This window comes from Nyctereutes procyonoides, unplaced genomic scaffold (assembly GCF_905146905.1).
Source record: "Nyctereutes procyonoides isolate TBG_1078 unplaced genomic scaffold, NYPRO_anot_genome, whole genome shotgun sequence".
Classification (NCBI taxonomy): domain Eukaryota; kingdom Metazoa; phylum Chordata; class Mammalia; order Carnivora; family Canidae; genus Nyctereutes; species Nyctereutes procyonoides.
The window spans coordinates 70,067,215-70,083,486 of NW_026575140.1; the positions used below are offsets into that span (position 1 = coordinate 70,067,215).

The 16,272-nt window shown below is 46.6% G+C and overlaps 1 protein-coding gene across 1 annotated transcript; it reads left to right on the plus strand.

Annotated features, from left to right (window-relative positions):
* Nucleotides 1–258: 258 nt before the first annotated feature.
* Nucleotides 259–1,853, plus strand: LOC129497426 (uncharacterized). The gene is made up of 2 exons (XM_055306303.1): nucleotides 259–1,105; nucleotides 1,789–1,853. Exons 1-2 carry the CDS (start codon nucleotides 463–465, stop codon nucleotides 1,815–1,817), a joined length of 672 nt encoding a protein of 223 aa, XP_055162278.1. The 5' UTR covers nucleotides 259–462; the 3' UTR covers nucleotides 1,818–1,853.
* Nucleotides 1,854–16,272: the final 14,419 nt, after the last annotated feature.

Here is a 16,272-nt window from a genome sequence, read left to right on the forward strand (position 1 = left end):
CCTATTTTTGCCTTTGAATGGAAAGATCCTGAGACGGGATTCTCAGGACAACTCACTTGGACAAGGCTGCCACAGGGATTCAAAAACTCCCCCACTTTGTTCGATGAAGCCTTGCATCGGGATTTGGCAGATTTCCGAATTGGCCATCCGGACCTCGTCCTCCTGCAGTATGTGGATGATTTGCTCCTGGCGGCTAGGACAGAACAGGATTGTGTAAAAGGTACGGGGGCCCTGCTTGAGAGACTGGGGGAACTGGGGTATAGGGCCTCCGCCAAAAAGGCCCAAATAGGCCAGAGACAAGTGACCTATCTGGGATATCTCCTGGAAGGAGGCCAGAGGTGGCTGACGGAGAGCCGCAAAAAGGCTGTAGCCCTGATCCCAGCACCCACTAATGCCAAAGGACTACGAGAGTTCCTCGGCAGTGCTGGGTTCAGCCGCCTCTGGATACCCGGGTTTGCGGAGATGGCGGCTCCCCTATATCCTCTCACGAAATCCAACACCCCCTACCACTGGGGAAAGGAGCAACAATTGGCTTTTGACAAAATAAAAAGGGCCTTATTGACCGCCCCTGCCCTGAGCCTCCCAGATGTAACCAAGCCTTTTACACTATATGTTGATGAACATAATGGAATAGCCAAAGGGGTCCTAACTCAAAAACTGGGACCCTGGAAAAGGCCCGTGGCATACTTTTCAAAAAAATTAGACACCGTGACTGCAGGATGGCCCCCATGTCTCCGAATAATAGCGGCTATGGCAGTCCTGGTAAAAGACTCAGACAAGTTGACTTTCGGCCAAGCCCTCACTGTGGTGGCCCTCCACGCCGTAGAGACAGTCATCCGCCAGCCCCCTGATCGATGGCTCTCAAACGCCCGGGTCACCCATTATCAGGCCATGTTACTGAATTCTGAGCGGATACGGTTTGGAACGGCTACATCTCTAAACCCGGCCACCTTGCTTCCAGAAACCGAGTCCCCCTCCCTAGTAATGCATGATTGCCACCAGATCCTAGCTGAAGTCCATGGCACCAGAGGGGACTTGACGGACCAGCCTTTGCCGGATGCTGAAGCAACCTGGTACACCGATGGGAGTAGCTTTCTACGAAATGGTGAGCGTAAAGCCGGGGCAGCCGTGGTAGATGGGAAAGCTGTCATTTGGGCCAGTGCCTTAGAGCCTGGGACTTCAGCTCAAAGGGCAGAGCTTATAGCCCTAACTCAGGCCCTAAGAAAGGCTAAGGACAAAAAGGTCAACATTTATACTGACAGCAGATATGCTTTTGCAACTGCCCATGTTCATGGAGAAATAAACCGTAGAAGGGGTCTCCTAACCTCAGCAGGTAAAAACATCAAAAACAGAGAAGAAATACAAGATCTTCTCCATTCCCTCTTTCTGCCGAGAAAACTGAGTATAATTCACTGTCCTGGGCATCAGCGAGGCAATGACCCAGTAGCAGAGGGGAACAGGATGGCCGATGAAACAGCACGGGCCGCTGCACTAGGCCCACAGGCCCTCTCCCTACAAGTACCAGAGGCTGTCCGGACACCGGGGCAACTCTCTCTCGAGTACTCAGACAGCGACCTAGATATCGTCCAGCAAATAGGGGCAAAATATGACGAGCAAATGAAGGTCTGGAAACACCAAGGGAAGACGGTCCTGCCCCAGAAAAGGGCCAAAGAACTGGTGACTCACCTCCACCGATGGACTCACCTCGGACACAAAAAATTAAAAGCACTCCGCCAGAGAGAAGGTCAGACCTATTACATTCCCAAACTCCCCTCCCTGATCCAACAGGTAACCGACGCTTGTGTACCTTGTGCTAAGGTAAATACCAAACACCTCAAGATGCCTGAGGGAACCAGGATGGGGGAGAAAGACCCGGAACTAATTGGGAAGTAGACTTCACCGAAATCAAGCCAGGTAAATATGGTAACAAGTACCTCCTAGTGTTTATAGATACCTTTTCAGGCTGGACAGAAGCATTCCCCACCAAGCGAGAAACCGCCCAGGTGGTTGTCAAGAAAATCCTGGAAGATATTTTCCCCCGGTTTGGACTGCCCAAGGTAATAGGGTCGGACAACGGCTCCGCCTTCGTCTCCCAGGTAAGTCAGTTGGTGGCCAGATTACTGGGGATAAATTGGAAATTACATTGTGCATACAGACCCCAGAGCTCAGGTCAGGTAGAAAGAATGAATAGAACAATTAAAGAGACCCTAACTAAATTGACATTGGAGACTGGCACTAGAGACTGGGTCCAACTCCTCCCTATGGTTCTGTTCCGAGTCCGGAACACTCCCGCGCGCCATGGGCTAACTCCTTACGAGATTCTCTATGGAGGTCCCCCACCAGTAACGAACTTACTAGATTCTGCTATTGACCCTCTTGTTAACACTCCCGGTTTACAGGACAGGCTAAAGGCGCTCCAGATTATCCAGCACCAGATCTGGAAACCCCTTGCGGCTGTCTACCGCCCCCTGAGACACAACCAGCCCACACCCGTTCCAGATCGGTGACTCCGTCTACGTCAGGGGACATCAGTCCAGGACGCTTGAGCCCCGCTGGAAGGGCCCATATACTGTACTACTGACCACCCCAACCGCCTTAAAGGTAGACGGCATTGCTGCTTGGGTCCACGCCTCACACGTCCAGCGCGCCCCATCAACAAGCACCGCTGATGCCAGCCAGGAGCCAGGACGGACCGGACGAGCCACTCCAATGGAAGCTCCACCGCACCCAAAACCCGCTCAAGATAAGACTTTCAAAAATTGTTCAATGACAGTTGTTATATTCCTACCTCTCCTAGCGCTCTTCACCTCCGCCAAAGGTGACCCTCATGCCCTCAAAAGGTTAACCTGGCAGGTACTAACGTCTGGGGGTGACGAGGTCCGGTCTATAACTAAGACCGCCCCCGTGGGAACCTGGCGGCCTGACCTATATCCTGACCTATGCAAGCTAACCATAGGGGCCCCTAGCCCATGGGACCTAGAGGGATACTTCGACACCTCTAGAGCCCCTAACCAAGAAAGCCCTCCAGGGCGACTGGGATTAGACCCATGGGGAGGATGTGGCACGCCTGACAGTAGGGCCATGCTAAGCACTCTTCCCTTTTATGTCTGTCCCGGGCACCACAGAGATCGCAGGCTAAATCCCACCTGTGGAGGAGGGGAATACTTCTATTGTAAAAATTGGGGGTGCGAAACTACGGGGGATACAGAATGGAGGCCCTCCTCCTCCTGGGATTATATCACTGTCAAGGCTAACTATACTCACCCGACATTTAGCAAATGGAAAACCCTTAATTATGGGCCCTGCCAAGGGTGGTGTCATCCCCTACAGATACACTTCACGGAGCCCGGAAAAAGGGCTACTTACTGGGCCAATGGATATACGTGGGGATTCAGGTTATACAAAGAAAGAACAGATGATGGTTTTATATTCAGAATTAAACTAAAAATAGAATCCCCAGACCCCGTGGCGATCGGGCCTAACGCGGTCCTCGGGCAACAAAGAGCTCCTGCTAAACTACCAGCCCCGGCCCTAGCCGCAGGGAGTGCCGCACCCACTAACTTCGTGGTCACTCCAACCCCTCGGTCGTCACCCGAGACGGGACGACTGTTTAATCTTATCATAGGGGCATTCCTGGCCCTTAATCGAACCAGCCCCGATGTAACTAAATCCTGCTGGCTCTGCCTTGCATCCCCCCCCTTATTATGAGGGAATTGCTACTTCAGGGACCTATAATAACATCACTAGCACTCAGGGATGCACACCCGAACTCCCAACCACAACTCACCCTTACAGAAATTTCAGGACAGGGAACCTGCATAGGGGCTACCAGAGACTCTGCAACACTACCACCCCGATTTTGGGGACTGATTCTTACCTGGAGCCCCAGCCGGGAACTTGGTGGGCATGCAACAAAGGCCTCACCCCCTGTGTGTCGGCTAAGGTTCTAAATAGCTCAAACGACTTCTGTGTCCTGGTGCAGATCATACCCAGGGTGTTCTATCACCCTGCTGAAACTCTAGAAGATCAGTATGATAAACATCCCACCCGTTTTCGGAGCGAACCTGTCTCCCTAACCTTAGCCGTTATGTTGGGACTAGGGGTCGCTGCTGGGGTGGGTCCTGGCGCAGCTGCTCCGATCCAGGGCTCACGGCGTTATATACAACTCCAAACAGCTGTAGATGAGGACCTAGGGACACTAGAGCAGTCCGTTTCTAAGTTAGAACAGTCCCTCCCCTCACTTTCAGAAGTAGCACTTCAAAACAGGAGAGGCTTGGATTTACTATTCCTGAAAGAGGGAGGACTGTGTGCGGCCCTGGGAGAGGAATGCTGTTTCTATGCAGACCATTCTGGAGTCATCAGAGACTCCATGGCCAAACTCAGGGAAAGGTTAAATAAAAGACAAAGGGACCGGGAGGCCCAGCAGGGCTGGTTTGAAAGCTGGTTTAATCAGTCTCCCTGGTTGACCACCCTAATCTCTACCATTCTGGGCCCTCTAGTTATCCTGCTCCTGCTGCTAACTTTCGGCCCCTGCGTCCTCAACCGGCTGCTCCAGTTCATCCGAGAAAGATTGTCTATTACCCAAGCTCTGGTATTAACTCAGCAATGTCGGGCCCTCCAAACTGAAGAAATAAATGTTCCCTAAGATTTTAAGGTTAAAATCAGCCCAAACAAGAGGAGGGAATGAAGAAACCTCCCCCCTTGTAAGTAGGGCCAGCCCTAACCCAGAGGCAGCCCATCCAGGCGCCTTCCTGAAATTTTAGCAACTAAAAGCATTCTGTTTACAATAAGAAAACCATTTCCCCCCACACCCTGATTGGAATGTCTCTGAATAGGTTCATGTTGACCCTCTGTGAATCAACCTGGATGCCATGCGACTCCCACGGTTCTTTTGCCTTTTGGCGGTTTCTTTCCTTTTGCCTTTAAAAGATCCCTGTAATTGCTAATCAGGGCTCTTTTCCTCCTCGGAGGCAGAGAGCCCGTTTGCGCAAACGTTCAATAAACCCTCTTGCTAATTGCATCTGCCTGTCTGGGGTCTGAGTCTCTGGGGCGTCCACCGGGACACATTGGCACCCGTGAGCCAGGGTCCAACATTTACATTATGGGACTGACTTGATGTGTGGTAAGGTGAGGAAAGAGGGGAATGAAACTGCAGGGTCTTGCTTTTTTATTCTGGTTCCCATTTAATTTTAAAAGATACATCCAGGGGCACCAGTGTGGTTCAGTGGTTGAGCATCTGCGTTCGGCTCTGGTAGTGATCCTGGGGTCCTGGAATCGAGTCCCACATCAGGCTCCCTGCATGGAGCCTGCTTCTCCCTCTGCCTGTGTCTCTGCCTCACTCTCTGTGTCTTTCATGAATAAATAAAATCTTTTAAAAATAAAATAAGGGATGCCTGGGTAGCTCAGCGGTTGAGCACCTGATTTTGGCCAGGGTGTGATCCTGGAGTCCTGGGATCAAGTCCCACATCAGGCTCCCTGCATGGAGCCTACTTTTCCCTCTGCCTGTGTCTCTGCCTCTCTCTGTGTGTCTCTCATGAATAAATAAAATCTTAAAAAAAATAAAAATAAGAATAAAAAATAAAATAAAAGATACATCCTGGGTGGAGAACCCCAAATGCCCCTTCAGCTCTCCTCTCTTTTTCCTGCCAGAACAGGAGCAAAGTTCCTGGGGCCCGGGGCTGCATAAAGATGCCTGGAATCAGCAGTGAGCTCTGTCAGTCTCGCCTCTGTCCTCTGCCAGCCTGTGAACTGGGGTTACAAAGCAGCTGTCACAGTAACTTGACTAATTAAATTAGAACCCACTGAATGCTTTATTGACCTGAAACTCACTCCAGTGAGCAGGCCCAGTTAAAAGGTGACTATGTTCATGGCTGTGAGTTAACAGATTAAATAAAACAGACAAAGATAACGATGGGCAAGAGGAAAAGTCCTGTTACTGTAAACAAAGTGTGTGAAGCACAGCTGCCAGGGTGTGTGACATGTAGATGTGTCTCAGGCATGAATTGGGGTAAATTGTGGGTTGCCCCCCCATTCAAATACCTATGTTGAATGTGACCTTATTTAGAGAGAGAGACTTTATACAGGCAATCAAGTTTTAAAAAGGCCATTAAGATGGGCCCTAATCCAATATGACAGGTATCCTGAAAATTAGGGGAAATTTGGATAGAGACACATCAAGGGAAGATGTACAAAGAGACAAAGGCAGAAGATGGCCATCTACAAGCCAAAGAGAGATGACTGGAACAGATCCTGCCCTCACAGTCCTGCCAACACCTTGAGTTTGGATTTCTAGCCTTCAGAACTGAAATAAGACATTTCTGCTGTTTAAGCCACCCAGTTTCTGGCATTCTGTTATAGCAGCTCTTGCCAACTAATACATCTGAAGACATATAAGAGGCAGAAAGACACCTGGGTGAGGACTTTTCATAAGAACAATAAAAAGAGCACCAGCTCTGAACTCAAACAAACCTGGGCTGGGACCCTGACTTCCTATTACCAGCTGTGTGCCCTCAGGCAAGACACGCAACCTCTCTGTACCTTGATTCCTCATCTGTAAAACAGGGACAATAGTATCTTCTTTGGGGCACCTGGGTGGCTCAGTGGTTGAGCATCTGCCCTCGGCTCAGGGCTCAGGACGTGATCCTAGGGTCCTGGGATTAAGTCCTGATTGGGCTCCCCGCAGGAGCCTGCTTCTCCCTCTATGTCTCTGTCTCTCTCATGAATAAATAAATAAAATCTTAAAATAATAACAATAATAATCTTCCTCAAAGGAGTGGTTTTAGAATTAAATGTGAAAACACAGTCTTTGGCTTAGACTCAGGTTGCACACGGCCCCTCAGCAATTAAGCACAGTTGCCCCTGTAAATTCTGACCACCCAGCAAAGACTGATGATACTGATCATGAGTCCCTTTTGTAAAATAACTACAAAGTGCACATTACCTTGATTATTACCATGCCGTCTATGGGATTCTGTGAACATTATGATGAATGCTTCCCATCTTGATTCCTTCTGCCCCACTGAATTTATTGCACACTTGCTCTTCCTCCTGTCTCTCTGACTAAAGACTTCAGCTTCCTGTTCCTTGGTCCTCCTCCTTCATTTCTCCTGCCAGACTTGGAACAGAAGGGGAGTATGCTCAGCAGCCCCCAAGGCCTCTCTCCCTCATCACTTCCCTCTCATGCTCATTTCTGGAGACAGCCATGCAGACTTTGCAAAAAAATGTTTTTGTTCCCTGCTTTAAGAAAAAAAAAAAAAAAAGCTTGTTACTTAAATCCTCCCACTTCCACCCATAAATAATCATCATTGTAATAAAACCAAATGGAAAAAAATTAAAAAAAAAAAACAAATGGAAAACCACTTCCAGTAGTAGTAGTAGTAGTAGTAGTAATAATAATAATAATAATAACCTCAACTACCCTGTTTGTTCAGAGTAGTTGGCAAACTGGCTGTTTTGGTTAACTGCCTGCCTGTTCTATTTAAAAGTTGCCCCCCCAAAATAAATAAATAAAAAATAATCAATCAATCAATAATCAAAATTGCTCGATCAAAGTTGAAGACCCATTTTCAAAGAACTAGAATATAAATCACACATGCTAAACTCCAAGTACACTTGGATGGTTTCATCTTCACCAGTCCAGAAGCGTTGCAGAATTTGGCAGGGTTCAGGGCTTCAGTCAGTGCCGAGGACTCCTGGATAACAAGAACTGAAGGTATTTTGTGTCTCTGGGTGGTATAAATCCTAAACAAACAGGCTTTTAAACATATATGCAGGGGCACCTGGGTGGCTCAGTGGTTGAGCACCTACCTTTGGCTCAGGTCATGATCCTGGGCTCCTGGAATCAAGTCCCACATCAGGCTCCCCACAGGGAGCCTGCTTCTCCCTCCGCCTGTGTCTCTGCCTCTCTCTCTGTGTCTCTCATGAATAAATAAGCAAAATCTTAAATATATATATAAATATGAATATGAATATAAATATATATATATATATATATATATATACACACTAATATCCACTCACAGCCTAGAGAAGAAGTCCCCCTGGGACCCAAAATCAACCCTTTCCCATGTTAGAGGTCTCACGGGTTACTTAGAAGGACAGTCCAGCCCACACGGCAAAGATGTCCGTTCTCTCTGCATGTGGGCTGCAATGTCCCATATTGTATGGGGCTGACGTGAAACCACTTCAAGGTTATCACTAAGGTTACTCTGTCCAGCTCCATATCAAGAGAGGCATTAGACACCATTTCTGCCCTCAGAGGAGTTCCAGTTTCGTTGGGGAACCACCTACATAAATAACCTCTAAAACTGTATACACTGAGCTCAAAGCTCTGAACACTGGCATTAGCAGGTCTGTGATGGCTCCGCTATGTCAGGCTCTGGGCTGTGTGTTTTACATAGATTATCTCATTCAATCTTCTTAGCAGGCCCATGAGCTCTGTCACATTATTATCTCCGCTTTACAAAGGAAGATTCTGAGTCAGAGAGAATCAACAGCTTGTGCAAGGTCACAGAACTAAGGAAATGCAGACTCGGGTTACCCGGGACAGTGTGACCCCACAGCCACCCTCTTCTGCCCTTCCTCCCTCACGAGCCCAGCCAGACCAGCTACCAAGAAGACCCATCACAGGACCAGATTGAAATCCCTGTCCATCTTTCTTCCCTTCCCTCTTATCCCCATGCTCTCACCAACCGTTCCCACTAGTCTTTCCCAAGATAAGATGAAACAAAAAACCAGAAAACTAAAACTAGAGGTTCTCTTGGGAGCTCCTTTCTCCTACTCCACAGCAAAGTCCAAGGCAAAATATACTTTGGTGCAAATTTAAAAAGGTGTTTATTGTCTTCACTTCATGGAAGAGTAATATTGCTTTCTTTAAAAGAAAAAAAAAAGATTTTAATTATTCATGAGAGAGAGAGAGGCAGAGATGTAGGCAGAGTGAGAAACTGGCTTCCCACGGGGAGCCTGATACAGGATTTGATCCCAGGATCCCTGGATCATGACCTGAGTCAAAGGCAGATGCACAACCACTGAGCCACCCAGGTGCCCCTAATATTGCTTTCTTAATGAGACTGTGACTTTGTCTTTAGGAAAAGAAAACTGTCTTATGGGTCTGATGGTTTTGGAATATAGGTGAATTTTTTTTTTTTTTTTTTGGATTTATGATAGTCACAGAGAGAGAGAGAGAGAGAGAGAGGCAGAGACATAGGCAGAGGGAGAAGCAGGCTCCATGCACTGGGAGCCCGATGTGGGATTCGATCCTGGGTCTCCAGGATCACGCCCTGGGCCAAAGGCAGGCGCCAAACCACTGCGCCACCCAGGGATCCCAATATAGGTGAAATTTGGTGGGGTGAGGTCCAGAGCTGACGACCAAGAAAGAATTCTTGAGACGTCTATGGTGCAAAATGACTGTTTTATTAAAGTATGGAGACAGGACCCATGGGCAGATAAAGCTGCTGCCTAAGGCCTGTGGGGAGTGGCTGATTTTACACCCAGAGGCTGGGAAGGTAAGCAAAAGGGAGATTTCAAAAGGATTTTCATATGCTAACGACGACTTACAGGATACTGGAGGCCTTGCCATTGTCAAGTTAAAGATTGCCTTTCCCTCTAGCAAGGTATTAACATTAGAACAACAAGTTTCCTGAGGAATGTGACACACATCCCACCCTGGGCAGTCCTCTGTGGGTTATCAGCTGTGCTTTGTCCTCAGCTAGCCCTGTTCCCTCATCAGGTCTGTTTCTCCTCTAACTGAATCTCTCTTTCCATCTTACTGCTTTGCTGGCAAAAATTACTAAGACAAACAAAATGCAGAAAGTTAAGCCTCTATGGAGTTCTCTCAGGGGCCCCAAGTTAAATGATCGTAGGTTGATAAAGTGAATGTGAAGCAACCAGGCACATGAGGTGAAGGGAAACAGAAAGAGAATCAGAAGTAACATTGCCTTGTGCGTGTACTACAGCGCCACCCAGCTAGATGGACGAGGTAGCTGGTGTTTTCCTAAAATGAACAAGAAGGTGATATGGGGCTGTGGGCGATTTCAGAAGCTCTCTGTAAGCCTGCTAGAAGTCCCAATCTGCTAAAAACCAGAATGCCCGATGTGTTTTTTAACCAGTAGCCTTGCTAATAATTGCTTTCAGAAAGTCAAGGAAGCAAACAGGGGAACATTTTATCCAAGACATCCGCCGGAGAACAATTGCAAATTTCACAACAGGCTAGGAAGACAAGATGTGGCCTGGCGCAGGCCCTAGCTCTAGGAAAGCCTATTTCAAAGACCACAGCAAGGTGCCAGAACCGGTTTCATGGCCGCTGCCACAGACTTTAAAAGACAGACATCATTCTACGAATGAAGGGGGGGGGGTAGGGAGTTCAAACCCGAAAATCTGACAATAAAATATGATGCTATTAAAAAAATATGCGGCTATCATACAAAAACAGCAGTATGGCTGCAAATGGAAACCGACGGTTGTGTTCTCCAAAACACCACCACAAAAAACAAAAAACAAACGGGCCCTTCATACACAAAAGTATCCGAATGACCTGGACAGAGGTCAGGAAGATCAAAGCCCAGGATGTGCTGAAGTTTATGAAAAACATTATTTCAAGAAATTTGCAGGGAGGGAGTGTAGTCAGTGAAAGGAAAGGAACAGAAAGGGCTCAGCTCTGCTGGGAGCTGACAGGGTGGTGTTAAAATCCAACAGAGAGCAGGCTGAGCGATTCCGACACTGTTGTGCTTCTGTATTTCCTACCAAGGAGAATTTCTCTGAATTCAGCCTGGAGAGGATAGAATGAACATAGTTGGAGGAAAAATAAAGCCCGGGGTGGGTGGAAAGACAGAAAAAGGAAAACTGGGTTTTAGATGAGCTCACAATTCTAGCCTCAGATGAATTCTATCCCATGGGACTTAATAAAAGAAACTGCATGTGTAGTTGCACACCCAGGCTATTCGTGAGCATGAGCAAGTGCCCTGACTTTGAAGGAGGCAAATGATCTACTGGTACTTCGGACCAATGTGATGGGCTAATGCCCTAGTTTAAAAAAGATCCTAGGACACATTACTAAATAGACAGTTGGTGAGCAAGAAGTCCTATTTTTTAGTTTTAAATAATAATGAAAATGTAGATAGAGATATGCCAAATGACCTCGACTTTGCATTTAGGAACAGAGCTTGGTATTGAAATGAAATGAAATTTATAACCTGGGTTAATCTGACATAACATTACGCATAATTTTTGTCATACTACACGTTAATCAAGCATAAATGGAGCCCCTCATGTAAATGAAAACAATTACTATTCTCTTAAAGCAGCATTTCTGAAGTCAGAGAAATGGGAATGGGAGACAGAAGCCAGGAAGTGGCTGCTCCACACCCCACATCACTCCCTCCTTAAGGAGAGGGGGCTGCCCTGCCTTAAACTGAGCCAGCCCCAGACTCTAGCCCATAATCAGTCCCTGGATCCCCTAGCTGGAGCTGGGTCACCATATCTGCTGGAGTCTCTTGTGAAAGAAACCCAGGAAAATCTTGTTCTAAGAGGGCAGAGGATATCCTCTGATGAAATAATCAACAAGATGAAGTCTTTACTGGTCACCTTTACAACACTCAGAAACTATGGGGTTGGGTTAGCTGGAGTGAGCAGCTTGGGGCAGAAGAGGACTCGACGTGGGGAAGTGGTGGTGTGAGTCGGCTGTCAAGCATAGTTCGGTGCATACACAGAACTCACACCCAGTGTTCAGGGAATGGGAGTCGAGGGGAACAGTCTGAGCCTGAGTGGAGAGGTAAGGATGGGGACACAGGCAGGGAGGCAGGCAACCAGAGGACACTCCTGCTGGTGGAGACCGGGGAATAACAAGAGCTGAGAAAGGAAACAAAATTCAGACTTTACACAGGAATGAGCCCTGGGTTTGAATAGATATGCTGTCTGGCATTTGCTCCAACACCCGGTGTGTTTGTGGGAGCAAGGAGGACGGGGGCATACAGATCAGATGGTCATAGTTGTATTGCTTGTATGATCATAACTGTTGCAGATGGGTGATGGGTCCCTAGGGGTTCACCATACTGTTTTCTTTTTTTTTTTTAAGATTTTATTTATTGGGATCCCTGGGTGGCGCAGCGGTTTGGCGCCTGCCTTTGGCCCAGGGCGCGATCCTGGAGACCCGGGATCGAATCCCACATCGGGCTCCCGGTGCATGGAGCCTGCTTCTCCCTCTGCCTGTGTCTCTGCCTCTCTCTCTCTGTGTGTGTGACTATCATAAATAAAAAAAAAAAAAAAAAAGATTTAAAAAAAAAAAAAGATTTTATTTATTCATGAGAGACACACAGAGAGAGGTAGAGCCATAGCCAGAGAGAGAAGCAGGCTCCATGCAAGGAGCTCAATGTGGGACTTGATCCCAGGACTCCAGGATCACACCCTGGGCTGAACGCAGGTGCTCAACCACTGAGCCACCCAGGCATCCCATGTTTTCTGTACTTTTATATATGCTTCTCCCTACCCTTTTTTTTTTTTTTTTTTTTTTGCAGCTACTAAAGCTCTTCCATTTACTTAGAGTTAAAAAGAAAAACAACAACAGGGCAGCCCCGGTGCGCAGTGGTTTAGCGCTGCCTGCAGCCCAGGGCGTGATCCTGGAGACCCTGGATCGAGTCCCACGTTGGGCTCCCTGCATGGAGCCTGCTTCTCCCTCTGCCTCTGTCTCTCTCTCTGTGTCTCTATGAATAAATAAATAAAATCTTTTACAAAGAATAAATAAAAACTTAAAAAAAACCAACAAAACAAAATCCTTCTAATGGGCTACATGAGCATACCTTCTGTTACTTCTCTAACCTCCCTTCCTCCCACTCTCTCCCTCACTCTCTGCTATTCCGGGAGTTCACCTGGCACACTCCTTCCACCCTAGGGCTTTGCAAGGGCTGGTCTCTCTGCTCAGAATTATCCACACCCAGGTAGCCACAAAGCTTGCTGGCCTTCTCAAGATGTACTCTGACCATCCAATTTAGAATGACAGCTCACTCCTTCTTCCCTCTTTCTCTGCGACTCTGGTGGTCACATTTATCCCTCTACATTGATGTTTCCCATAGCATTTAAAATCTTCCAACATCCTAATTTGCTTACTTTATGTTTATTACCTGTCTTTGTCACTAGAATTTAAATCATTAAAAGGACAGGAAAGTCGGGTTCTGGGGTGGGGTAGTGGCATCCTTCAGTGACTAGGGCAAGGCTCAGCACCCAATAAATATAAGTGGAATGAATGTAGGAAGTTCTAGAACTGCTGAGACAAGGTAGGGGGTAGGTGTCTTTGGTCTTGGTACCAGTTTTTTCCCACCCCACTCTTTCACACTAAACAAGAAATCTAGGGCACCTGGTTCCTGAGGAGGAGTGCAGAACTTATACATAGCTCATCAGAATTACTGCCTTCCTCCCAACCTCTAGGCAGGGATTTCATAACTTGGTTTTGAGACCTCGAAGGCTGTCCCCAGTCATGTCATGTGACATCACAAAATTCTTAAACCACACTCCTCATGACACAGTGAGAAATTGTGTCTAAACCATATGATAATTGAAAAACTCAAAATTAGAGCTTTGCTGCTTTCAAGAAATTTTAGGCTTCAGCACAATGCATATACTCAGGAGGAAGTCATCACAAATGTTCAAAATCAAGTCTATGAGGAAGAATGAGCGCACCAAAACCCAATTTGAAGACTACTTTGTGTCAAAACTTTTTTATGTGAGGCAATTTCCAATAGCTTTATCTCTTCCTGCATTTATAACTATCTCCCTTCGTGAAGAAGTTACTCCTATACACAGCCTCACTGATCCATGGTACTAACTAGCTGTGGCACCTGGGCACACTACTTTGGGCTAGTTTTATGTCAAAACTATCCTCGGTGTGTGTGTGTGTGTGTGTGTGTGTGTGTGTGTGTGTGTGTTTACACATACCACTCAGGACTTTCAGAAGATAGACAAAATCTTGACAAATTAAATTAACAATAGAACGAAACCGGGGGAATCATTGCCGGGATAGCATCAGTATTTGCAAGTGTGGGAAGCAGATCATCCAAAGAAAATACCATTCTATTCAGAATCTATTCATTCTAATACCATGATCTATTCACAGGTGATTGTTCGATGACATTTCACAGGTTATAGTTACTAAGGATGCTGTTCAGAGTCTGAATGACCCTCCTGGGCTGATCCAGGCCAACATATACACCCAGGGCGAAATTTCCACAGACCAGCCCTACAGGCCTTGTGATGCTCCCAGGCTTGAGGTAAGAGTGCCATCTGGAGGATCCCCATTTTTGAGAGAAATCCTTGTGCAAAACTGACCATTGGAAAAACCAAGAGGAAAATCACCAACAATTCAGTATCCACATAGGGCCAGAAGTCATTAGCAAGTAGATTCAAGTTATTTACAGTCACGCCTTTATTTTTTTTTAAAGAATTTATTTATTCATGAGAGACACGAAAGAGAGAGAGAGAGAGAGAGAGAGAGAGAGAGAGGCAGAGACACAGGCAGAAGGAGAAGCAGGCTCCACGCAGGGAGTCCGAAGTGAGACCCCATCTGGGGTGTCCAGGATCACACCCTGTGAAGGCGGCGCTAAACCGCTGAGCCACTCGGGCTGCCCCAGTCCCGCCTTTTTAACAAAAATTTTTCTTTCCTCTGAAAGCTTGGGGAACCTTTCTTGAATTTCATTCTTACAGTCATTCGTCTAGTTCTGGTTGTTATTTGGAAAGAGGTTTCTTCTAGTCGGCCCACGGCCACTAAATGAGTCCTTGGTCAAGTTTGCCTCCTCCCATACTTTGCAAGCTCTCTCTAAAAGCAGGTTCCACTCCCCTTTCAACTCAGGTTCCCAGTCAGAACAGGTACCTTCAAGGTCCCTGTAAAAGCTTCTAGGCAGACCCACTCCCACATGCTCAGATGGCTCTTCTCTAACTGAAATGAACACCCACTGAATCATCGGCTCTCCATGGCACTGGCCAGGGAGAAAGATGCAGTGCACCTGCTCTGTGTGCCACGGCATTCAAACTATTCATTAGGGGAAAACAGTCCTGAGAGACCAGAGTCGACACAGCCTCAGAAGAACTGCAATGCAATTTTCTTGCTGAAGGGAGGGAAAGAATGCAAAGTGTGCTTTTCAGTTACAAGAGATCCCACCCCCAAATTGCTGTACCTGTCAAGCAACAGGAATAGCTTCTATGAACAAAAGAAATCTGCTAGTCGGTGTAATAGTCCTGTGATGCATTTATTTCAGTTCTGTCCTTAGTTCCCCATTCTCTCAATTGCTGAAAGAAGAATGCTACCTGAAATTGTGCGCATTTTCAAAAACAGATATTTTCTTCACCTGTGAAAATGGCTCCTTTCTCTCTCAGGAGAGAGACAACTCCTTTGTTATCAAAAAAACTAAAGTTGGTTCAGGCAATTCTTTGTTCTGTGAGTTCCCATTGTAGGACGTGCTCAGTATAGACAAACAGCTTATCATTAACCACAGCGGAGTTCTGTTATTAAAAACAAAAACCACCTTCTTTCTTATTCATTATTCTGCGACCCTTTGAGCAAGAAAAGGAAAAATGAAGCAACTGCCATGAGTATGGGCCGAACATGAACTGAGGGTAAAGACAGAACATGTGAGGACAGGAGGAAAAAACATTGTTCTTGTGTGCCAGGAATCAAGGCGTTAAGCCTAAGGAAGCATGCCCAAGGTCCTAAAACTTCTTCCAGGCCACATCTGCCTGGACAGCACCTAAAAATCACCCCTTTGCCCTCTTTCTGGGGACAGGAAACCATATTTCAGTACTAAGAGTCCTACCAAGGTTCAGAATAACCTAGACATAATGCATACCTCCGATGGCCGAAATGAGTTAAAAACAGACTCAGCTGAGCTGAAGAATTACCTGTGTCCAGCAAATGAAGGGTTAGGATACAGAGCCCAGAGTTAGCATCTCAGGGCATATATATGTGCCAAAGGAACATCATCAATTTAAAACTTTTGCCATTTGATAAGGTACGGAAAGAGTGGAGCTTAAGAAAAGAAGGTGAAAAAAAAATTCCAACCAAGAAAACAGAATTTAGTTGAAAGAGCAAAGTGCCAAAAATGTATACTGAAGGGAAGTCCTAAGAGTCCTAAGACTTCTTAGAAATTACCAGAGAGTTATGAAGAAGACAACAATGAGTGAGTTCTCTGTGAGGATCATAAATGTCAATAAAAAGAATGGCAGATAAGTCAAGAAAACTCATTGGTCTCTTTTGTCAAAGCTCCCAGGTTATTAAAGACGCTCACCCTTAAC